General features: G+C 36.3%; 1 protein-coding gene across 2 annotated transcripts in view; it reads left to right on the top strand.

The window, feature by feature from the left end:
* The window catches only part of RERG (RAS like estrogen regulated growth inhibitor), a 105753-nt gene extending 90701 nt beyond the window's left edge, over window positions 1–15052 (top strand). The window contains exons 3-5 of one of the 2 annotated variants that reach the window (XM_059935360.1): window positions 2596–2652; window positions 11689–11762; window positions 13309–15052. In XM_059935360.1, the coding sequence (XP_059791343.1) occupies window positions 2596–2652; window positions 11689–11762; window positions 13309–13716 (539 nt within the window). In that variant the 3' untranslated portion in view covers window positions 13717–15052. Of the gene's footprint in view, window positions 1–2595; window positions 2653–11688; window positions 11763–13275 lie in introns of both variants that reach the window. The other variant, XM_059935359.1, reaches the window with a different exon arrangement.
* Window positions 15053–19236: the final 4184 nt, after the last annotated feature.

The following is a 19236-nucleotide window of genomic DNA, read 5'->3' as shown; positions in this document are numbered from 1 at the left end:
GAGAGATGAAAACATGTTTTCAAAAAATGAATATATGACATGTCCATTTTTCAAAATGGCTTTTGATGATTTTTACTGCATTTGAAGTAGATTGAATTTTTTTTTAATGTGTGATTCTTTTGTTAAAATAACCATGACATAAAGATGTAGATCCCTTTAAAAAGAATATAAAAACGTGTAGATTGATTTCATTGATTAAGCCGAGCAGCACTGCCCATTGCAAGGTGGCAATCTGAAACTAAGCCCAAAACCCAGGAGTCAGCAGGAATGACGTTATCAACAACAAAATGATAACTCAGAGGTGCACCAGAATCATTTTTATATTCTTGGAACAAATTGTTTAAAACCAAACCCCAGAATTAATTTACTCCAATATTAGACAATGATCTGATCTGATTCTAACAAGCTTGTTAATATGGCTTATCCATCTTTGGAATAATAAAAGTAACAAAGTACATTTATAGATAGGTTATTAGAGGTAGTCTCGGAAACCGTGGCAAAAAGAGAAAGCCATGGTATTTCAGGGAGGAAAAAATTATATATGCGTGTATATGAAAAAATATATTTATATAACCAAAAATTAAAAATATGCAAAAGCCCTAGCACTTGAGAATTGTTTTGCCTCAACAACTCTACAGCTTCTAAAAGTATCACCACATAACTACACAGGGCACTAATCAAGATTCTTAACTAAGATCCAGACGTTTTAAGAGTGATTTAGTTCTACTCAGTATGCTTGGTTTTGAAAGGCAATGGCCTGTCTAAAACATTTTATAAAGATTTCTTTGAGAAATGATTAAATTTAAATGGTCTGGGAACTGGGGTACTTCAAACTTCAGTTATGTAAAAAATTTTGTTAATTTTAATAGCTCATGGCCTGAAGATGCCAGATAAATGAATTTTTCTAGGTCACAACCTTTTGAGTTAAAACACCATGTTCTGACAAAATGTGAAACTCTTTGAATACTGCAAGCAGTTATGTTTACTAACACTGACAATTGAAAAACAGAAGAATATCTCCGTCTAGGGCTTACAGTTTCTTACACGAAAAAAAAAAGACAGTCTCAAGAGAGTGGACAGTGACAGACTCTGCAAGTTGAAGATCAAACCACAAGTTCACTCACTGTGGGAAGTATTATAGGGTCAGTGGCCTTAGCTACTTTAGGCACTGCAAATATTTTGGCTCAAATCCAGCCTCACACTCTGTAATTAGAAAGAACATTGCTGCTTTCAGTCTCCAGCCAAGCCACGTTTACTTGTAGTCTGTTTTATGAGGTTTTCATTGCAATTTGCACTGGGATCTCTCATATAAACCACTGCAGTAGGGGGGGTATATACCCTGTTGATCTTAACAGAGGCAACAGACAAAGGAGAGACTGACAGTGACTTTCAACTAAATAGTCTTGTTTCTCCAAGGATTATCTTTATAGACTACTACATACAGGGCATTTCAGTAAAACTACCATAATAGACATTTTTAAATGATAAAATACAGTAGACATTGATTCTTTAGTTAGGGTCAGTGGGATCCCAGGAAGACCATCAAGGGTATTCAAAGGGCTGGTGATCCTGCTGAAATTATATACTAGACTGTGTGTATATACATTTTTCCAGGGAAAGGGTCCAAAGCTTACATTCTATTTTTAAACTGTCTGTGATACTCTCCTCCAAAAAAAGTTTTTTTAAAGATTAAAAACCATTGTTTTCAACTATAATACAAGAATAAGAAAATGTTCAGCATGTGTCCCATCGGTTTTTTAAGGACAATAGAATCCACCTCTCTCAAGCATCGCTCTTTTTCTGACTCACTTTCTAGTTAAATATTAGCCAGATGGCCTTGGCCTTAAAGTCAGTTTAGACAATGGAGAAATTACAGGCTTCGGAAACAGCCTCTTGAATTCACATCCTGACTCAGCCACTAACTAGCTAGGTGAGCTTAGTTAAATGAGTTAACCTCTCAGAGCCTCAGTTTCCTTATCTGAAAAATGGGGTCAATCCAAGTACCTGCCTCTCAGGGGTGAAGTGCTGGTCGAGGAGATCATGCAAGTGAAGTGAATAGCATAGTTCCATATCCTCATCCTGACTGTAAGTACTTCATTGGCCTTACTTTTGAGAAGCTTTAATGATTCACTAATAAAATCTGTAATTTTGAATATTTTTCATAATACAAATATCTTTTCATTACAGTAAAAATCATCACATTTTAACTGGTCTTTATCAATCATCATCAGTATTCAAACTTTAGACACCCATATTGTAATGCTTTATGGCTAAATTCATTGTTTTGCTAAAAACTCTGTATGTGCGCATTTTCACATTGTAATGTTTTTAACTCTGTGACTAAAGGAACAAATCTATGATGTTCATTAATGCACAACAAACCATTAAAACATCACACTAATTTTTAGGCCACAATATGAAATTTTTAAAATATCTGAATAAACATAAATCGGTATATCGGGTTTATATTGGGTTTATATGCCCAGGAAACATAAAACACATATAGTTGTATGGGCTATTTCTCTTTCCTGATGAGGGTAAGAACTATAAGGAAATTAACAAATTTGATTGAAATGTTGTTCTTTTTTTCCACAGCTCTTGTAGTGAGATTTCTGACCAAACGGTTCATCTGGGAATATGATCCCACCCTCGGTAGGTCAAATTTTGTTTCATCCTTCTCTCCGATCAAAGTTTTGACCCAGAAGAGAGAATGACATTTTCTGTTGCAACAATTTTAAGCATCTTGCAGCTATTTGGGAAGTGCTTTATCAAATCATGCGAAGAAGCCCTGTAAGAAGATGGATGTGTGTTGCATGCCATCTGTGCTTAGAACCCTGTGGAATTTTTTTTTTTTTTTTAAAGGAACTCCTTTATTTACTTATTTATTTATTTATTTTTGGCTGTGTTGGGTCTTCGTTTCTGTGCGAGGGCTTTCTCTAGTTGCGGGAAGTGGCGGCCACTCTTCATCGCGGTGCGCGGGCCTCTCACTATCTCGGCCCCTCTTGCTGCGGAGCACAGGCTCCAGACGCGCAGGCTCAGTAATTGTGGCTCACGGGCTTAGTCGCTCCGCGGCATGTGGGATCTTCCCAGACCAGGGCTCGAACCCGTGTCCCCTGCATCGGCAGGCAGACTCCCAACCACTGCGCCACCAGGGAAGGCCCACCCTGTGGAATTTTAATGCGTAGAATGAAATCAGGTCAAACCAGAGACAAGAAGGAAATGGGTACAACTTGATGCTCTTCCATCAGTAAACGTAGCATGCATCATTCTAGTGGGAGAAAGAGGATGCAGCGGTCGTGGCTAATTGGGTGTGGGAGAGAATGGCATGGGGAGGAGAGGATAACAGTAATATTAAACTTGTGAATGCTCATTTTGGGAAAATGTATAAATAAACTATGTTTCTCCCTCTCTTCTCTCCAATGAATCTGATTTAAGCCTATTTAAAAAACAAAAAAGAAGCAGCAAAAATTGATATCTGTAGATCTTGAAAGTAGCAGTAGTGTTAACGGATGAGGTATTCGTCACATGTATTTTTCATAGTCCAAAGCAGAGTACTTATTCGTAATCTATTTAGTTCTCATCTTCAAAATAACACTGAAAATCCATGGGTTCCAAATTAAGCTAAGATTTGACTCTGAATTAAGCCTCTGAGTTTTTGTTTGTTATGCTTCGGGACCTCAGTTGGTTTTGTAAAGGTCAACGTCTTTGAAATCCATATGAAGAGGGAGAGGCAAACATCATTTCGTTACCAGGCACAGTGTCCCAGACCAAGCTGGCCTTACTCAGAATGATGAAGTGGGGCAAGGTGATTCCTGGTTTGGTTTTTGTTTTTGTGTTTATCACTACAAGGTTACACACATTCAGTTTAGAAGGGGGCTTTCTTTCCCCTTGTGCCTCCTTTCATTGCTTTCACTCATTCATCTGACAAGTATGTATTAAATGTCTCCTATGTGTCACATGATTCTAGGTGCTGAGGATAAATCAATAAGCAGAGGGAGAAAACATGGGCTTTGGTTGAACTTACAGTCTAATGAAGAGAGAAGAGTCAATAAACAAATATATACATGTCAAATAGTAATAAGCATCACAAAGGGAAACTGAACAGGGAAGGGGACAGAGAGTGATCTTATATTTTATCTAATCTTTAACTTTTTTTATTTTAACATTTTTTCTACTATTTTTTTTTAAATTTTACTTATTTATTTATTTATGGCTGGGTTGGGTCTTCGTTTCTGTGCGAGGGCTTTCTCTAGGTGTGGCAAGCGGGGGCCACTCTTCATCGCGGTGCGCGGGCCTCTCACTGTCGCGGCCTCTCTTGATGCGGAGCACAGGCTCCAGACGCGCAGGCTCAGTAATTGTGGCTCACGGGCCTAGTCGCTCCACGGCATGTGGGATCTTCCCAGACCAGGGCTCGAACCCGTGTCCCCTGCATTGGCAGGCAGATTCTCAACCACTGCACCACCAGGGAAGCCCCTAATCTTTAACTTTTTAATCTATAGAATTTATTTTAGTGAGAAATAAAAGGTGAAGACCCAACATCTTTTCCAAATAGTTGACCAACTGTCTTCCTATTATTTATTAAACAATCCCCACCTTTCCCCACTGCTTCCAATGCTGCCTTTTTTTCATACATGGGATCATGTACGTGAGGATGCAGTTCTAGATTTGCTTTTCACATCCAATGCCAGTACCACACTCTTTTGATAATTGTATGTTCCTGAGAACATGTTGAAACCCAGTACAGAAAGCCTTCCTTCTTTACTTTTTTACAGAATTATCTTGGCTATTATCTCTAGTTTATTCTTCCAGGTCAATTTTTAAAACTCTATCATAATATGACATAATTTTTATTGGAATTGCATTAAAACTATAAATTACTTTGAGAAGATTCACAGCTTTAAGATATTTAATCTTTTAATCTAAGAGAACAGCATGTCTCTACATTCATTAATCATCTCTGTTTTTGCTTTTAAATAAAAAGTTTTTCAACATCAGTAATTTTTGACATGTTTTAATATAGCCACAATCTAATCTTAAGATGATATATGTGGATCTAAAAATGCACTTGGTTTGAAAAAATCATTCATTATCTATTGTTTGCCCCACCTAAGTAAATGCTTACTCTCCTCTTATATTTTTATTACTTATCTAAGTTTTATAAAGATTATAGTCCCTGAGAATCTTAATAATTTATGGGAGTTAAATAGAAAAATACTAATTTTACTTAGCTGTACCAGTACGTCTCAATGAAAGATGAAGCTTCTAAAAAATGATCTCATAAAATTTTGAGCTCTCTCTGAATATGTTCTAGTAACTAATGTTACTTTTTAATTAGTCTTGGGTGAACCATTTTCCCTCTGGTTTTATTCCTTCTGAAAAATGACAGCTATTAATAGAAATCTCCTGCATCAGTTATCTGTAACTCAGGCTTCCTTCACTAAGAATAATGAAATTTTATTGAGTGACCTTGTACCGTGCTGCTGCGAAAGGATTGCAGCTGCTAGGCAACAAGAGTGATTTCAGGAGTATCAGATAGATGACTCACTCCCAGGTGAGGCTTTCATTCAGTCACCCTGGAAACTGGATGTGTGTGTGTGTGGGTGTGTACACTCATGTACTAGAAGTCACTAATGTTCTAGCCTACAGGAGTTTCCAATCCATCTGATTCAAGATGAACCAAGCATTTCCTGTATGTAACTTCATACTATTATTATAGAATTTCAAAACCACCACCCAAAGGGAAAGCTACCTTAGAAAGTAAAATGGCATATTTGCAAAAAACAGTTTTGAATTCTGAATGCACAGCCTTCCTCAAAAACATGGGGCCGTTTTTCAGCCTGTAACAGAATTATTGCTCCATGAGAAGCTGAAGACTATGAACACCATTCAACATGTTAACAACACGGGAATATCTATTGCTCTGAGATAATTCTATAAAGAAAATGCTTGCTACTATAATAGCAAGTGATTCCCAAAATTTAGATTTTTTTCTTTAAGGAGAAGAACTATCACAGGAATTCCAATTAGGGATGGAGGCTCAGAGGGTGAGGGAGAATTAAACTCACATTCTGGTGGCACTTACATTTCATAAAAGAAGGAAATATGATTAGCCTCCAAGTGTTTTGAAGGATATAATCCAAGAAAAAAGTTCAATCCCTTACATTGGACAATTTTAGTTTTCCTTAAATTTTTCTCATTTCGCCATGGACCAGTGAAATCTTTGTCAGAGGCCAGAGCTGGTCTGTGAATTGCATTCAAAAACCACCACTGAAGGCTATAGCATTTGGGACTTGGACCACCTAACCAGGAAAAACCCCTGATTGATGGAGGTGTCAGCAGTGTTCTGGGTGCAGGACAGCTTCTGTGTTCTGATTAGATTCCAAAAAAAGAACTGAATCTCTACCTCTGAGAGTCATATTACCTTCAGAAAATGCTGATCATGGTAGAGAACACAGACAAAGGCTTAGATCGTGTACAGTTGTGTGTGTACATGTACTTCTGCTTGTTGGGGGCAGTTGGAGAGAGAGAGAGAGAGCGCCTACTACTACCTAGGAGGCACCCTACTCTGTGTTTGAATGGATTATGGTGTCTCTACTTGGTTAGTAAAGGCTCAGACAAGAGTGAGGGTAGGAAGTGGGAGACATATTGGACACACTGACACTTTGATTTTGAGATTGGTTCTTCCTGCCTGCATTACAATTCCCTCTGCTTGGAGAGGCTCATTCTAGGAGAGAGACACACCCAGAACAAATGCTCTCCGCTGGATACTAAAGCAGAGGTGCTCAGACAACTCACAGAACTATTTAATATTGGCACAGCAAGGAACTTTGAGATCGTCATTTGGCAAATAAGGAAACAAGTCCAAAGAAGTAAATTTATCCAAGATTACATGGCTAGTTTGTGGTTAGACCAGCAGTAGAACTCCAGTTAGTACAATTCCCACTATAGCATAAATCAACATTACTAACTGCCATTGTTACTGTACTAGCCAAATGTCCATATTAATATGTTGAAATTTGCAGAAGAGCTAAATTAGTGAAAGGATTAATCACACAAAACATCCCTTTGAGCATCAGTTTCTTTTAGTATACAAAATATACTTCTGTTTACAAAATGGTAATGAATAAAGGTTAGAAATCATGTATCTCTCATATACAGTGAACTTCAGATATATGTTTAATATATATATATTTAATATGCCTAATTCCATCTTGAAACTAATATTGACCTTACAGTATACAATATTTGGTTCATTTCAAAGTATCTCTTAAACAATCATTCTCCCTACCCTTCAAGAAAAAAGACTAAAAATTATCATTCTCTGTTAGTATGAAAAAAAGAAAAGTGTTTTCACCCTCCAAACACATACACATCTATTCTTATGTTTTAGAATGAATAGTAGAGTTTCACTCCAAAGTACTTAGTACATTTTTTAGAATTATCTTCGGATAATTCTAGCACACGGATGCACAACGTTTTGCCTCTGTAAGCGATGTTCCCACTGTTTTACATGTAGACATGGGTTCCTAATGAGAGAGAGAAGGGGCTTAAAGAAAAAAATGCTTCAAATGGCATGAAACCAGTGTTCAGCTTAAATGAAATCACTGCTGTCACCCGCTGCTCTGTCTGTGGCTAGCATTCCCTCATTTCCTGCCTTTCAACGTTTCCGTTTCGGTTAACAAACAGCCAAAGATCACACAACTTCATACCATTTTCACTATATTTTATTCCCCCCCTACTGTGACCTTCTGTGGTTGAAATACATATCCTATTTATCATGGGGGCAACTGAGGAAAATGTCCCTGTCTGTCAGACAACTTTTGGTGCAAAGAGATGGGCTAGAGCCCAGAACTCTGTTTTCCAGGCTCCAGGGCTGATGCCAGACCTTTCAAAGGGAAGGCAGCGCAAAGGTCACTGCAGAACAGTGGAGAGAGAAACAAAAAGCGCATATATCCTAGCTGTGTGCTGCCCTCTGGCCTCTCCTCTTCAGGCTGGAGCACTGAAGATGAAAAGGAAATAACTGAGAGAAAACTTCTAGATGAGTAGTCACTGTAAATGGTATTTTAGAGCATTCAATTAGACAAAACAATAATCTCCCATTTAACATAGAAGAGTAGGGGGATGGAATGATCTAGAATTGAGAATCATTGTACATACCACATAAGGATTACGTATTATAGGAAAAGGACTGTAACGTAAAATACACTTGTTAAAATCTATTGAACATAATCCCATTTTCATTTTTTAAGATGGAGGACTAGTGATTTACAATAGTATATTAGTTTCAGGTGTACAACATCGTGATTCAATTTTTTATAGATTACACACTATATAAAGTTATTATAAACTATTGGCTATATTCCCTGTACTGTACATTTATTTACAATAGCCAAAATATAGAAGCACCCTAAATGTCCATTGCCAGGTTATCATTTATATGTGGAGTCTAAAAAAAAACAAAACAAACAAAACTTCATTTTAAAATTTTATTTTTTGGAAAATACATTCGCAATGGGCCGTGCCTATGGCAATGATCATTACACATGACTGATGGCAGGTCGAAGGCTAGCTTGGCTAGCTTATGCTGCTTAGTTAAGTTCCCTTTCTGTGGTTTCTATTTTGAGTAGGAGATTTGATTTACAACAAAGTTACTTAAAACTGTGGTCAGAAAAGAACTGTAAAATAGTTGATGAGCTGAAAAAATGAAAGTCAGAAACATGAGACAGATAGAGAGGAAATGAAATAAAAACACTGGTTTACTGGCTACCCTGATGAGAAAGAAACTTCTAGGTTTTAGTTAGTTGCTTGGTTAGTGATTTGGGTACTTGAAGTGCAAATAATTGAGTTCATTGAGTTATTACTTAAGTTAATCATGCTGCTGTTTTCCTGGCACCATGTCATGTGTATGTGAAGCCTTTATATTATTTCACTTTATTTTTCCTGCATCCCCTCTTCTGATATCATTGCCCTCCTCTTTCCCATAGGTACATAATCTAATATGGTTGCTACTTAGCACAGTGGTTCAAAGCCTAAATTCCTAAAGCCAGTCTTCTGGGTTCCAGTCTCAACTGTACCATTTACCACTTAACACCTGTGTGACCTTCAGCAACTTATTAAATGTTGTTGTGCCTCAGTTTCTTCACATAAAATGGATCTGATAGTAATACATACTGCATGAAATATTTGTACGGAATAAATGAGTTAACATAAGTAAAGCGTTTAGAACCATTCGTGTTCAAATGATAAGGAGTATGTGCTAGCTATTACATATTTTTTGAAAAAAGTATTTTTCTATATATGCATATACTTTAAGTTTGTATGCATTTTATCATGCTGTAGATCTACCTATAGAGGTAATCATGTGTTTTTTTTTTCTTTAGTCCTTTAACGTGTTAATTGCACTAATAGTTATAAACACTTTGCATTACTGAAATAAACTCTACTAGTTAATGATGTACTTTTCTTATTACACTGTTGGATTCAACTGGGTAATATTTTATTTAGAATTTTTGAATCTATGTTTAAGAATAAAATTAGCCTACAATTTTTTTCTCTTTTCTCTTCATATTACTTTTGCAATACTTATTGTTGGAGTTCGTGTAATGGGTAGCTATTCTTTTTTTTTTTTTTCTAGAACAGCTTGTTTAATGTTTAATAGCAATCTCCTATAAAGCCAATTGAGTGTAGTTATTTCATTATGATAAAGAGAAATCTACAATCAGCATTTAAATTTATTTACCCAGTATTGATCTACTTGTGTTCTATTTCTCATTGCACCAATCTGTGTATTTTTTCTCTCACAGAATTTATCAAGTGTTTGAAATTTGTTTGCTATACAGTTCATAATATTATTTTATTTTTATTACTATTTCACCAGAATGTGTAATCATTTCCCCTTTTTATGCTAAATTTTGTTTGATCGCACCTTCTCTCTTATTAGTCAGTATTGCCAGATTTTTACCTTTCCTCCACCCACCTTTTTTTTTTTTTAATTTTTCAAGCACCATGCTTTGGTTTTGTTAACCTTATCTAATTTTTTCTACTGTTTTCTCTTTTACTTCTTTCCTCATATCTTCTTGGATTTAGTCTGTTTTCCTCTTCTAACAGTTGAGTTGAATAATTTGCTCACTTTTTTCAGTTCTTCCTTTTTATCATGTCATCATTTGGAGTAAGACAAGTACATTAGCTCACTCAAATCTGCCTCTGGTCTCTTCCCCCACCTCCAAACTGATATATTGTTGTTATCTAGAACTGTAATTCTGGATTGCTTTTGGTGCCGTTTCATTGCTTTGCTTGACTCCATTAGGATCTTGAATTCAGTTTTGCTGATGAGAAGCCCAGGCTCAATCTGAATCACATGCTTTTGTAGGTGATGTGATTTTTTCCTCTAGATCCTTTAAAATTTTCCTCTTTGTCACTGATATCCTTACATTTTGTTGTAACAGGTTGAGACATGGGACTTTTTTCCTTGTGTGTCCCATTAGTTCTTTTTTAAAATTTATTTTATTGAAGTATAGTTGGTTTACAATATTGTGTTAATTTCTGCTGTCCAGTGAAGTGATTCAGTTATACATATATACATGCTTTTTCATATTCTTTTCCATTATGGTTTATCACAGGATATTGAATATAGTTCCCTGTGCTATACAGTAGGACCTTGTTGTTTATCCATTCTATACTGTCAGTCCTTTTGATATGAAGTTGTTCAATGCCTCTCATCCTGGGAAATTCTCAGTCACTACAACCTCAAATATTTTCCATCCTTCTATGTATTTTATTCTCTCTTTGAGGCTCATTTTATAGTAGAAAATAACATGTCTATTTCTATTATCCGTATATCTTATATTTTACTTTCAAATTTTCCTTCTTATCATTTACTAGTGCTTTCTGAGAGAGTTCTTCAACCTGAACTTCATCAACTTAATCATTTATTGAGTGCTTTATGACAGTGGTTCTAGTTTTCATACAGAGCAGCACCATTTTAACTTCTGGTTTCCATTTCATGTCAGGGGCACACTCAGTCACCTAGTGCTCTTGCCCCTGCTAACTTCTCCTGACTCCAGCAGAGCTTGGGGACTACGCTGATATTATCCTACCAGCCTCTGGCTGGTATTGAACTGCTGCCATTTTTCTACCTTGAAGAGGCAACATGAACTCTGCTTTGTTCCCTCTCCCCTCCATGCTGCCCAGCCCTCCTCTATGTTGGGTAACTGTTCCTCACCAACCCCCAGTCACTGAGGTCCAACCACCTTCTACTGCCCCAAGGGTCCCTCATAGCTTTACACAGTCATTTTTTACACGGTTAGCCACCCACTTCCCTCTGATGTTTATTACCTTCCTAGGGTTGAGGTCTAGATAGAAATGAACAGCTTCTGTCTATATGCCATCTTGTCAGGAACAGGAATTAACATGATTCCAGAAACTGGATTTTTAGGAGTATCAAGGTAGAATGCACTTGTAGGAATCACTTTCTCATTTTAGGATGTAGAGGCCTCATTCTAGAAGGAAGAGAGCATCAGGAAGCTGGCCTCATAGGAGAATACAATAAGAGGCAAAGACTTCCTAGGATGCACATTCCCTTACGCTATAAAAACAGACATACTCCTGTGACTAATTTGTAATCCTAAGCATCAAATTAAATCATGCACTTATTTACCTTTTCACCTTCTTTTTTGCTCCTTCCCTCAGAATCAACCTACCGACACCAAGCAACCATTGATGATGAAGTTGTCACCATGGAGATACTAGATACTGCTGGCCAGGTGAATGAGGAATAAGCTAAAATCTTTTCTGGATCAAATAAAAATGAGATGTGCATAATATGAACAAAATTAAGATACTTTCCTAGAATTAACTAATGATGCCTAAAGACTTTTTAATTTAATTATCTAGTTATTTTATATACAATATTAACTTATTTGCAACAGTATTAACTTATTTGCATATGCATCCTTATGTAAATTACCCAGTACTCCAAAGGGGTTTTGAAAATATCATAGCGTTCACATAATATCATCTGGAATAGAATTGCCCACCTATATTTTGGGGAGTTGGGGAGATCTCCCAAAACTCCCATTGGAATGCTGTGATAAAGTTAAACAGATATCATTACTGGAGAAGTTCTCAGAGCCTTAATATGCTTATGTATAAGGTGAATCTTTAAGAAATTTACTATATATTATATTCTAAACTTATATGACCTTAGAATCTTTTTTTGGAATACTTTATTTTAAGAATCCCTTCTGTAATATTCTTTTCAGACCTCACCACATCCGATTGAAAATTTGAGCCACATCATTGAACAATAGTAACTTATTTTAAAATGAAACTAATATAAATTTGTTTTGTAGCCAGTCGTTCTGAAATTATAAACAAGTTCATAGGTAGGTTTGGTTCCCAAGATTAGGCATGACCACTAAGAATGAGAGTTAGGTAGCTGAAGGATTTCATGGTGCTTTTCAGTTACTTGGGATCCCAAGAAGACTTGAATTAAAGTATTTAATCCAAGAAATATACTTGCAGCTAATTATACAGTTTTCCTTCTCATCACTACCTGCTCCCTATATATGCTCTCACCTTCCAGCACTGATTCTAAAGAGAGGCAGCAGGGAAATACTTGCCTGCAGAAGTCATTTGAGCCTATAAAGGCAATGCATTTTCAAATCACACATGCTACCTTCTTAGGAAGGAGGGATCACCCACTTTGAGAATCACTGCTAATGATGTTCTGTCATTATTGGGACTGCATAATATTTGGAGGGTGTTGAGATAGAAAAAGAAGCCAAAATCCCCTGGCTTTGAGTTTGACTCTCTATACAATTTTTCACTGTTTTTCTGTCCTGGTGGCTAATTGTCTCTAATCTGAAGAGAGGAAAAATTAAAAAAAAAAAAAAATCAAAAACCACTATGCCGTGCCTCTAATTCTGATCTCAAAGGATGGGATAAGGTCTACTTGTCTGTTACCTATTGGCCAATTCTTTATTTGTGATGAAAAGTCTCAGAGGCAATATGCTCAACTAAGAGTATAATTTCTTTATAGTTCTTGGGATTACACACTTAATGATGTGACAAGAAAAAATTAGAAGCCAAAAGTTAGGTTCTATGCAGTTAGAAAATGTTTAGTTCCCTAAGTAATGCTTCTACTCCAAACTGATTGGGAAGGTCAGCTTGTTCAGGCAGACTACCAAGAAATTTTAATGACACTGAATATAAGGAATAGTCATTAAGGGATCACCGTTAGCATTTGCAGCATCTATACATGGCAATTACTTCCAGGTCTCCCGACTGCCGTATTTTCCTTGCCAACAGGAAGACACCATTCAGAGGGAAGGACACATGCGATGGGGGGAAGGCTTTGTGCTGGTCTATGACGTTACTGACCGAGGAAGTTTTGAGGAAGTGCTGCCACTTAAGAACATCCTGGATGAGATCAAAAAGCCCAAGAATGTGACTCTCATCTTGGTTGGAAACAAAGCTGACTTAGACCACTCCAGACAGGTTAGTACAGAAGAAGGGGAGAAGCTGGCCACAGAATTGGCATGTGCTTTTTATGAGTGTTCTGCCTGTACCGGGGAAGGGAACATCACCGAGATATTCTACGAGCTGTGTAGAGAGGTACGTCGCCGGAGGATGGTCCAGGGCAAGACGAGGCGACGCAGCTCCACCACGCACGTCAAGCAAGCCATTAACAAGATGCTCACCAAAATCAGCAGTTAGGCAGCTCTGTTCTTGTGAAGGCCCTGCTCAGGTGGGTTGGGTAATTGGAAACACTTTCTTGCCCTTTTTCCCTTTTTCTCCCCCCAAATAAAAGAAAATACTCCATTCCTTGTTCTGACTCTGGGAAACATCTGGGCTTCCCACTGGTCCCAGCCTCCCATATGTTGGGAAGTTACAGAGTGTTTTAATGCAATTTCAGTGCTGACAATCTATCTTTTGCCTGCTTGAATAAAATATGCTCTATTGCAGTTTGAACATGTAATCACCAGATTCTGCAAAGGCTGTGTTCATATTAAGCTATTTTTAGGCATCTTCACCTTGCTTCGATAGATGGAAGTCTTTTCAAAGGCATTTTTAAATTCCATTCCTTGTCAAAGTCTACAAATGATCACCCTAAAAGTCTAAGATAATAGAAAATACAGTGAGAACACAGGAAGAGTACCTAAGATGTTGGACCAGGGAATAGAGCCTTAGTTTCTATTTGAAGTGAGGATTTTTCTGAATTATCTTAAATCATCTAGTTTTTCTTTAACCCTTGTTTTGTTCTTAAATTCAAACATGCTCTCACAAAGTTTTCCATTGTCATAGAGAGTTTCATTTCAATTTGAGTTGGTTCTCTCCTTGATCTATTGATCATTGCACCCTAATTCTTCTGTGGCTCCAACAAGATTTAATTATAACAAAGGCAGCAGGACCCCTCAATTCAAATCCTCCTGGACCATTTTTCACCAAGCCCAGGGCAACGTAAAGACGAAAGGAATCTTTTCACCAAGCCCTGACTTTATTGAATGCTAATAGAGGATTTGGAATTAGAGGTGTCTGGTTCATTTCTCTCTCTGCTTATCATCTTAGAAGAAAGACAACATTCAAAGCAACAGGAAAATTAAGAATGAGGCTTAACTACCCTTCCGTTGGGGATCCCAGGCTTTGTGGCAGACACAGTAAGAATCATCCTTTGATTCATTAAGTTGGCTACGTGGCTTCTAATATTTCAGATAAATTAATCCACTTAGGAGAATTCAGAAAAGAATGAGTGATTATAGAGTTCACTATACCCGAATAAATGCATATAAAACAGATTCTTATATTGCAAAAGTACAGTCTATAACTGATAAAGCTTTACGATTCTTTTTTCCCTGTTATGCCCCCATATATCAAGATTTGGGCACTTTATTTTGGAAGAAAATATATATCTTTTACATATGTGTGTATTTATAAATGCATAGATATATGTATAAAAATTTGTAAGAGTTGGAGGCTTTAATTCACCAACGCATTTGGACAACTCAGTGTAACTGACTATTTTATGTGAATATAATAAAAAGCAAAATTTTCACATTCGGTCACATTCAGGCAGTCTTTCTTGTGATAATATAAAAAGTTTGTAGTTTTAGGAGAGACTTCAAGAGATTGTTGGATTGCAGAGCTGACGAATCAGTGAATGTGATCTAGAAAAGAAGCACCTGAACAGGTCTGTTCTTGTGAAGGTCCTGTGGAGGTGGGTCGGGTAATTGGAACCACTTGAATATAATAATAGCTACATTTTTAGAGTGCTTAGGTGCTATTTTAGGCGCCTTATGTATTATCTCATCATATTCTCACAATACCCCTATGCAAGAGACAGTATTATGATCACAGTTGTAAGGATGAAGATACTGAGCCACAAGGGAAAACAAGTTTGCACAGCTATTTAGTGGGCAGAGCCGGGATTTGAACCCAGAGAGGCAAAGTCAGACAGTAGAGCCCATACTATGATCCACTATGGTATATTAGTAGGCTGAGATATGGCTCTTGTTCTTGAACTGTGGGGATGAAAACACAGGAAGGAGAAAATTTAGGGAAGACTTGTTTCATTTATGCTTTCATTCATTCATGAACAAATATTTACAGATAAACTGGGCATGTAACTTGACACATTAGTCCATTTGATGGTTTCTGAGCTGAACCTTGAAGAATACAGTTGACCCTTGAACAATGGGGGGGATTAGGGGCGCCGACTCTCCACGCAGTTGAAAATCTGTGTGGAATTTTTGACTCCCTCCAAAACTTAACTGCTAATAGCCTACTGTTGACCAGAAGCCTTACCAATAACATAAACAGTCGGCTGACACATATTTTGTATGTTATATGCATTATATACTGTATTCTTACATAAAGTAAGCTAGAGAAAAGAAAATGTTAATAAGAAAATCATAAGGAAGAGAAAATACTTTTACAATACTGTACTGTAGTTATCAGTACCACAAGTTTACATCATCGGTTTACAAGATGAATCATCTGTCAATACCTACAGCAATATTGTCTTATATGATACAAAACACTGTAGATGTTATACGTATTACTAACACTAAATGTCAAAAATGGAAAGACCATGTGAAAAAGAAATTCATATTTATTTCATGCATTGATAACGAGGAAGCTGCAATAAGAATGCTTTATGGTAGCCTAGTGTAATCAAAATGATTGCTTCACGATAGCCTAGCCTATACACTAATGAATGAATAGTTATAATAGTATGGCATACAGTATTACAGTCACATTCATAATACAGTATTGGAAACATTTACATTTTTTAAAAGAACACTTACCCATGACGATAGGCTGACAGGTAGTTTCTTCAATTACGAGAGAGCAGTATACTGTACTGTAATTAATTTTTTGAAAACAATGTTATAAAATGGTAAGAAAACTAACACATTATTAATTTTATATTAAATATCACTCACCTTATGCCTATGTAAAGATAGACTAGTATCTACATGTTTTACGCATTCATGACATACCTTTTTCTTAATTATTTCGATATTTCTAGGCTATGAGTTTTGTCTGCAGGTTTTTTCATATTATCACAAATCTCCAAAAATCTTTCCAATATGTTTGTTGAAAAGAAAAATCCACATAGAAGTGGACCCATGCCATTCAAATCTATGTTGTGCAAGGGCCAACTGTATGTACAAGTTATCCAGGAAAGAAAGATGGTGAAAATATCTAGGCAAAAGGAATAGCATGGAACCAAAAGATGGAGACATGAAAGGTGACGGTAAGTTAGTAATTAAAAGAGTTTGGAGAGCCACATGTATCATTCCTCAGGAAGAAAAAGGAAGGGAAGCAGAGAGAAGGGATTAAGAGAAAGAAAACGGATAAAGGATTTGGAAGTAAGAAAAAATATCAAAAATTCATAAAACTACAAGTTTAGGTAATTACATCTTAAAGGACCAAGTAGGTAACTTAGCTGTAATTCATTTTCAGTCCATTTAGACAAGGGTAGGGAAAATGAAAGCAGAGTAAAATTGTTTTTAAAATGTCCTTTTCTAGAAACACAGTCTCTTTCATTCTCTCATACTATACTTGGGGAATGAAGCTCAGCCAGTGCCCATTAACAGCACGCTCCTAAGGAGGCCTAGTGTGACAGCTGGATGCTACCTTAGGTCAAACACTAAGGAAGTGAAATTCACAGTCACCAACGCCAGCATCTTCCTTAGACATATGCATACAAATCCAGACCTGTTAGAACATAGAACCACTGACAAAAGTACCAAGTGGTAATTACAGAAGAACATGAGATTGCACAAATATAAATTAGTTATTCCTCTCACGCCTCAGGTTTATCCACAAATGAAGATTATAAACAAGTTGGGTTTTTTTCACACAGTATTTTATTGATGGAAACGTGTGTTCTTGAACAATAATGATGGGCTGCTAGTATCACACTACCACTACCAACGTTTGCTTTTTGGTAATTGCTTTTCTTTCAAGAGTCAAAAGACTTTTTTCTATATATTGTGTTTGTACTCATATGCCTCACAGCACTGAAAGAAGAGATCCATTAGTCAGGGCCTTTCTTTTAAATAATATGTGTAATATGTACATATACAAAGATAAACGCAACATCTTGCATTCTAAGTATGGTAGCAACCAAGCTTTCTTATTAAAACAGCCTATGCTCACTTTGAGGATAAGAAAGTCGTCAGTTCACTTGGCCAAATTTAATCAGAGTAAAGTTGAATTCAGAGTAAAGTTGTCCTGAGCTAATAACTTATTGGGACAGTCTGAGAAAAAATAAAGACAAATATTTTTTTCTCCATAGGCTTGACATGCTACATTTAGCAAATTCTGTATTCCCACATATATGGGTCTATTTTGAGACTGTTTGTTCTGTTTCATTGGTCTGTTTGTTTGTTCATGCTCTAGAACCATGGTATTTTAAAATTTGAGCCTGGTAATATAATTACTCCTGTTATAACTTTTTTTTTTTTTTTTTTTTTGATCAGAGAGCATTTGCTCTTTATTTTCATGTAAATTTTATGTTCACCCTGCATTACCATGTAGTAAGGGTGGTAAACTTGCTTCTTTGTGACTGGAATAATGATACTCCCAGGGGTGGTCAAAATTAAGAATAAATTTTTTGGTTTGGACATTACTGTACTCTGGGACTATATAACTGTTGGGTCTAAAAATAGAATCAGAAGGAAGATTTTTCTGTTAGTGTTTAGAACTCAGTGTCTATTTTTTCCCCAGCCTTATTGAGATATAATGGACAAAACATTGTGCAAGTTTAAGGTGTACAACATGATATTTGATACATGTGTGTATTGCCAAATGATTACCACAATAAGGTTTGTTAACATGTCCATCACCTCACATAATTACCCTTTCTTTTCTGTGGTGAGACTACTTAAGGTTTACTGTCTTAGCAACTTTCAAATATATAAAACAAGTGGTGTCAGCACCCAACAAAACAAAAATTGCAATGTCCAGCATCTAGTCAAAAATTACCATGAATGCTGGAAACAGGAAAATATGACCCATAAATAGGAGAAAAATCAATCAATAGAAACATACCAAGAAATGCTAGATGATAGCATAACAAACAAGGAACTTAAGACAATTATTATAAATATGCTACATATGCCTAAGAAGGTAGAAAGAGACATGAACATTTTGAGGACAGAAATGAAAGCTATAAACAAGTCCTAATTGTAACTTCTAGAGATGGAAAATACAATATCTGAAATAATAAAACACTGAGTAGGATTAACATCAGATGAGATCCTAAAAAATATTACCAGTGAACTTAATGACATAGTACTTGAAACAATCCAAAATGAAGCAAAGAGAGGAAAAAAGACAATAATAAACAAAGAATCGGTGACATCTGAAACAAATCAAGCAATCTAACATACATATAATTAGATTCCCAGAAATAAAGGAAAGGGATGGTGGGATAGAAGAAAGTATTTGAACAAATAATGGCAAAAACTTTCTCAAATTATAAGCTCACAGCTCCAAGAAACTCAGTAGACACCAAGTAAAAAAAGCAGAGGAAACACACCAAGGAATGTCAAAATCAAATTCCTGAAAAATAATGAAAAAGAGAACATTTTAAAAGCAACCAAGGGTAGGGGGTAGTGGATGTAAACACATATGTACAGTGGAACAAAGGCTGATAAAATGTAATTATATTATTTGAAGGTAGGCAGTGATAAGTTGAATGAGTATATTATAAATCTTAGAATGGCC

Source organism: Balaenoptera ricei, chromosome 10, assembly GCF_028023285.1.
Source record: "Balaenoptera ricei isolate mBalRic1 chromosome 10, mBalRic1.hap2, whole genome shotgun sequence".
Taxonomy (NCBI): Eukaryota; Metazoa; Chordata; class Mammalia; order Artiodactyla; family Balaenopteridae; genus Balaenoptera; species Balaenoptera ricei.
Note: the sequence above shows the minus strand (reverse complement) of the source record. Positions and strands in the feature narration are given on the sequence as shown.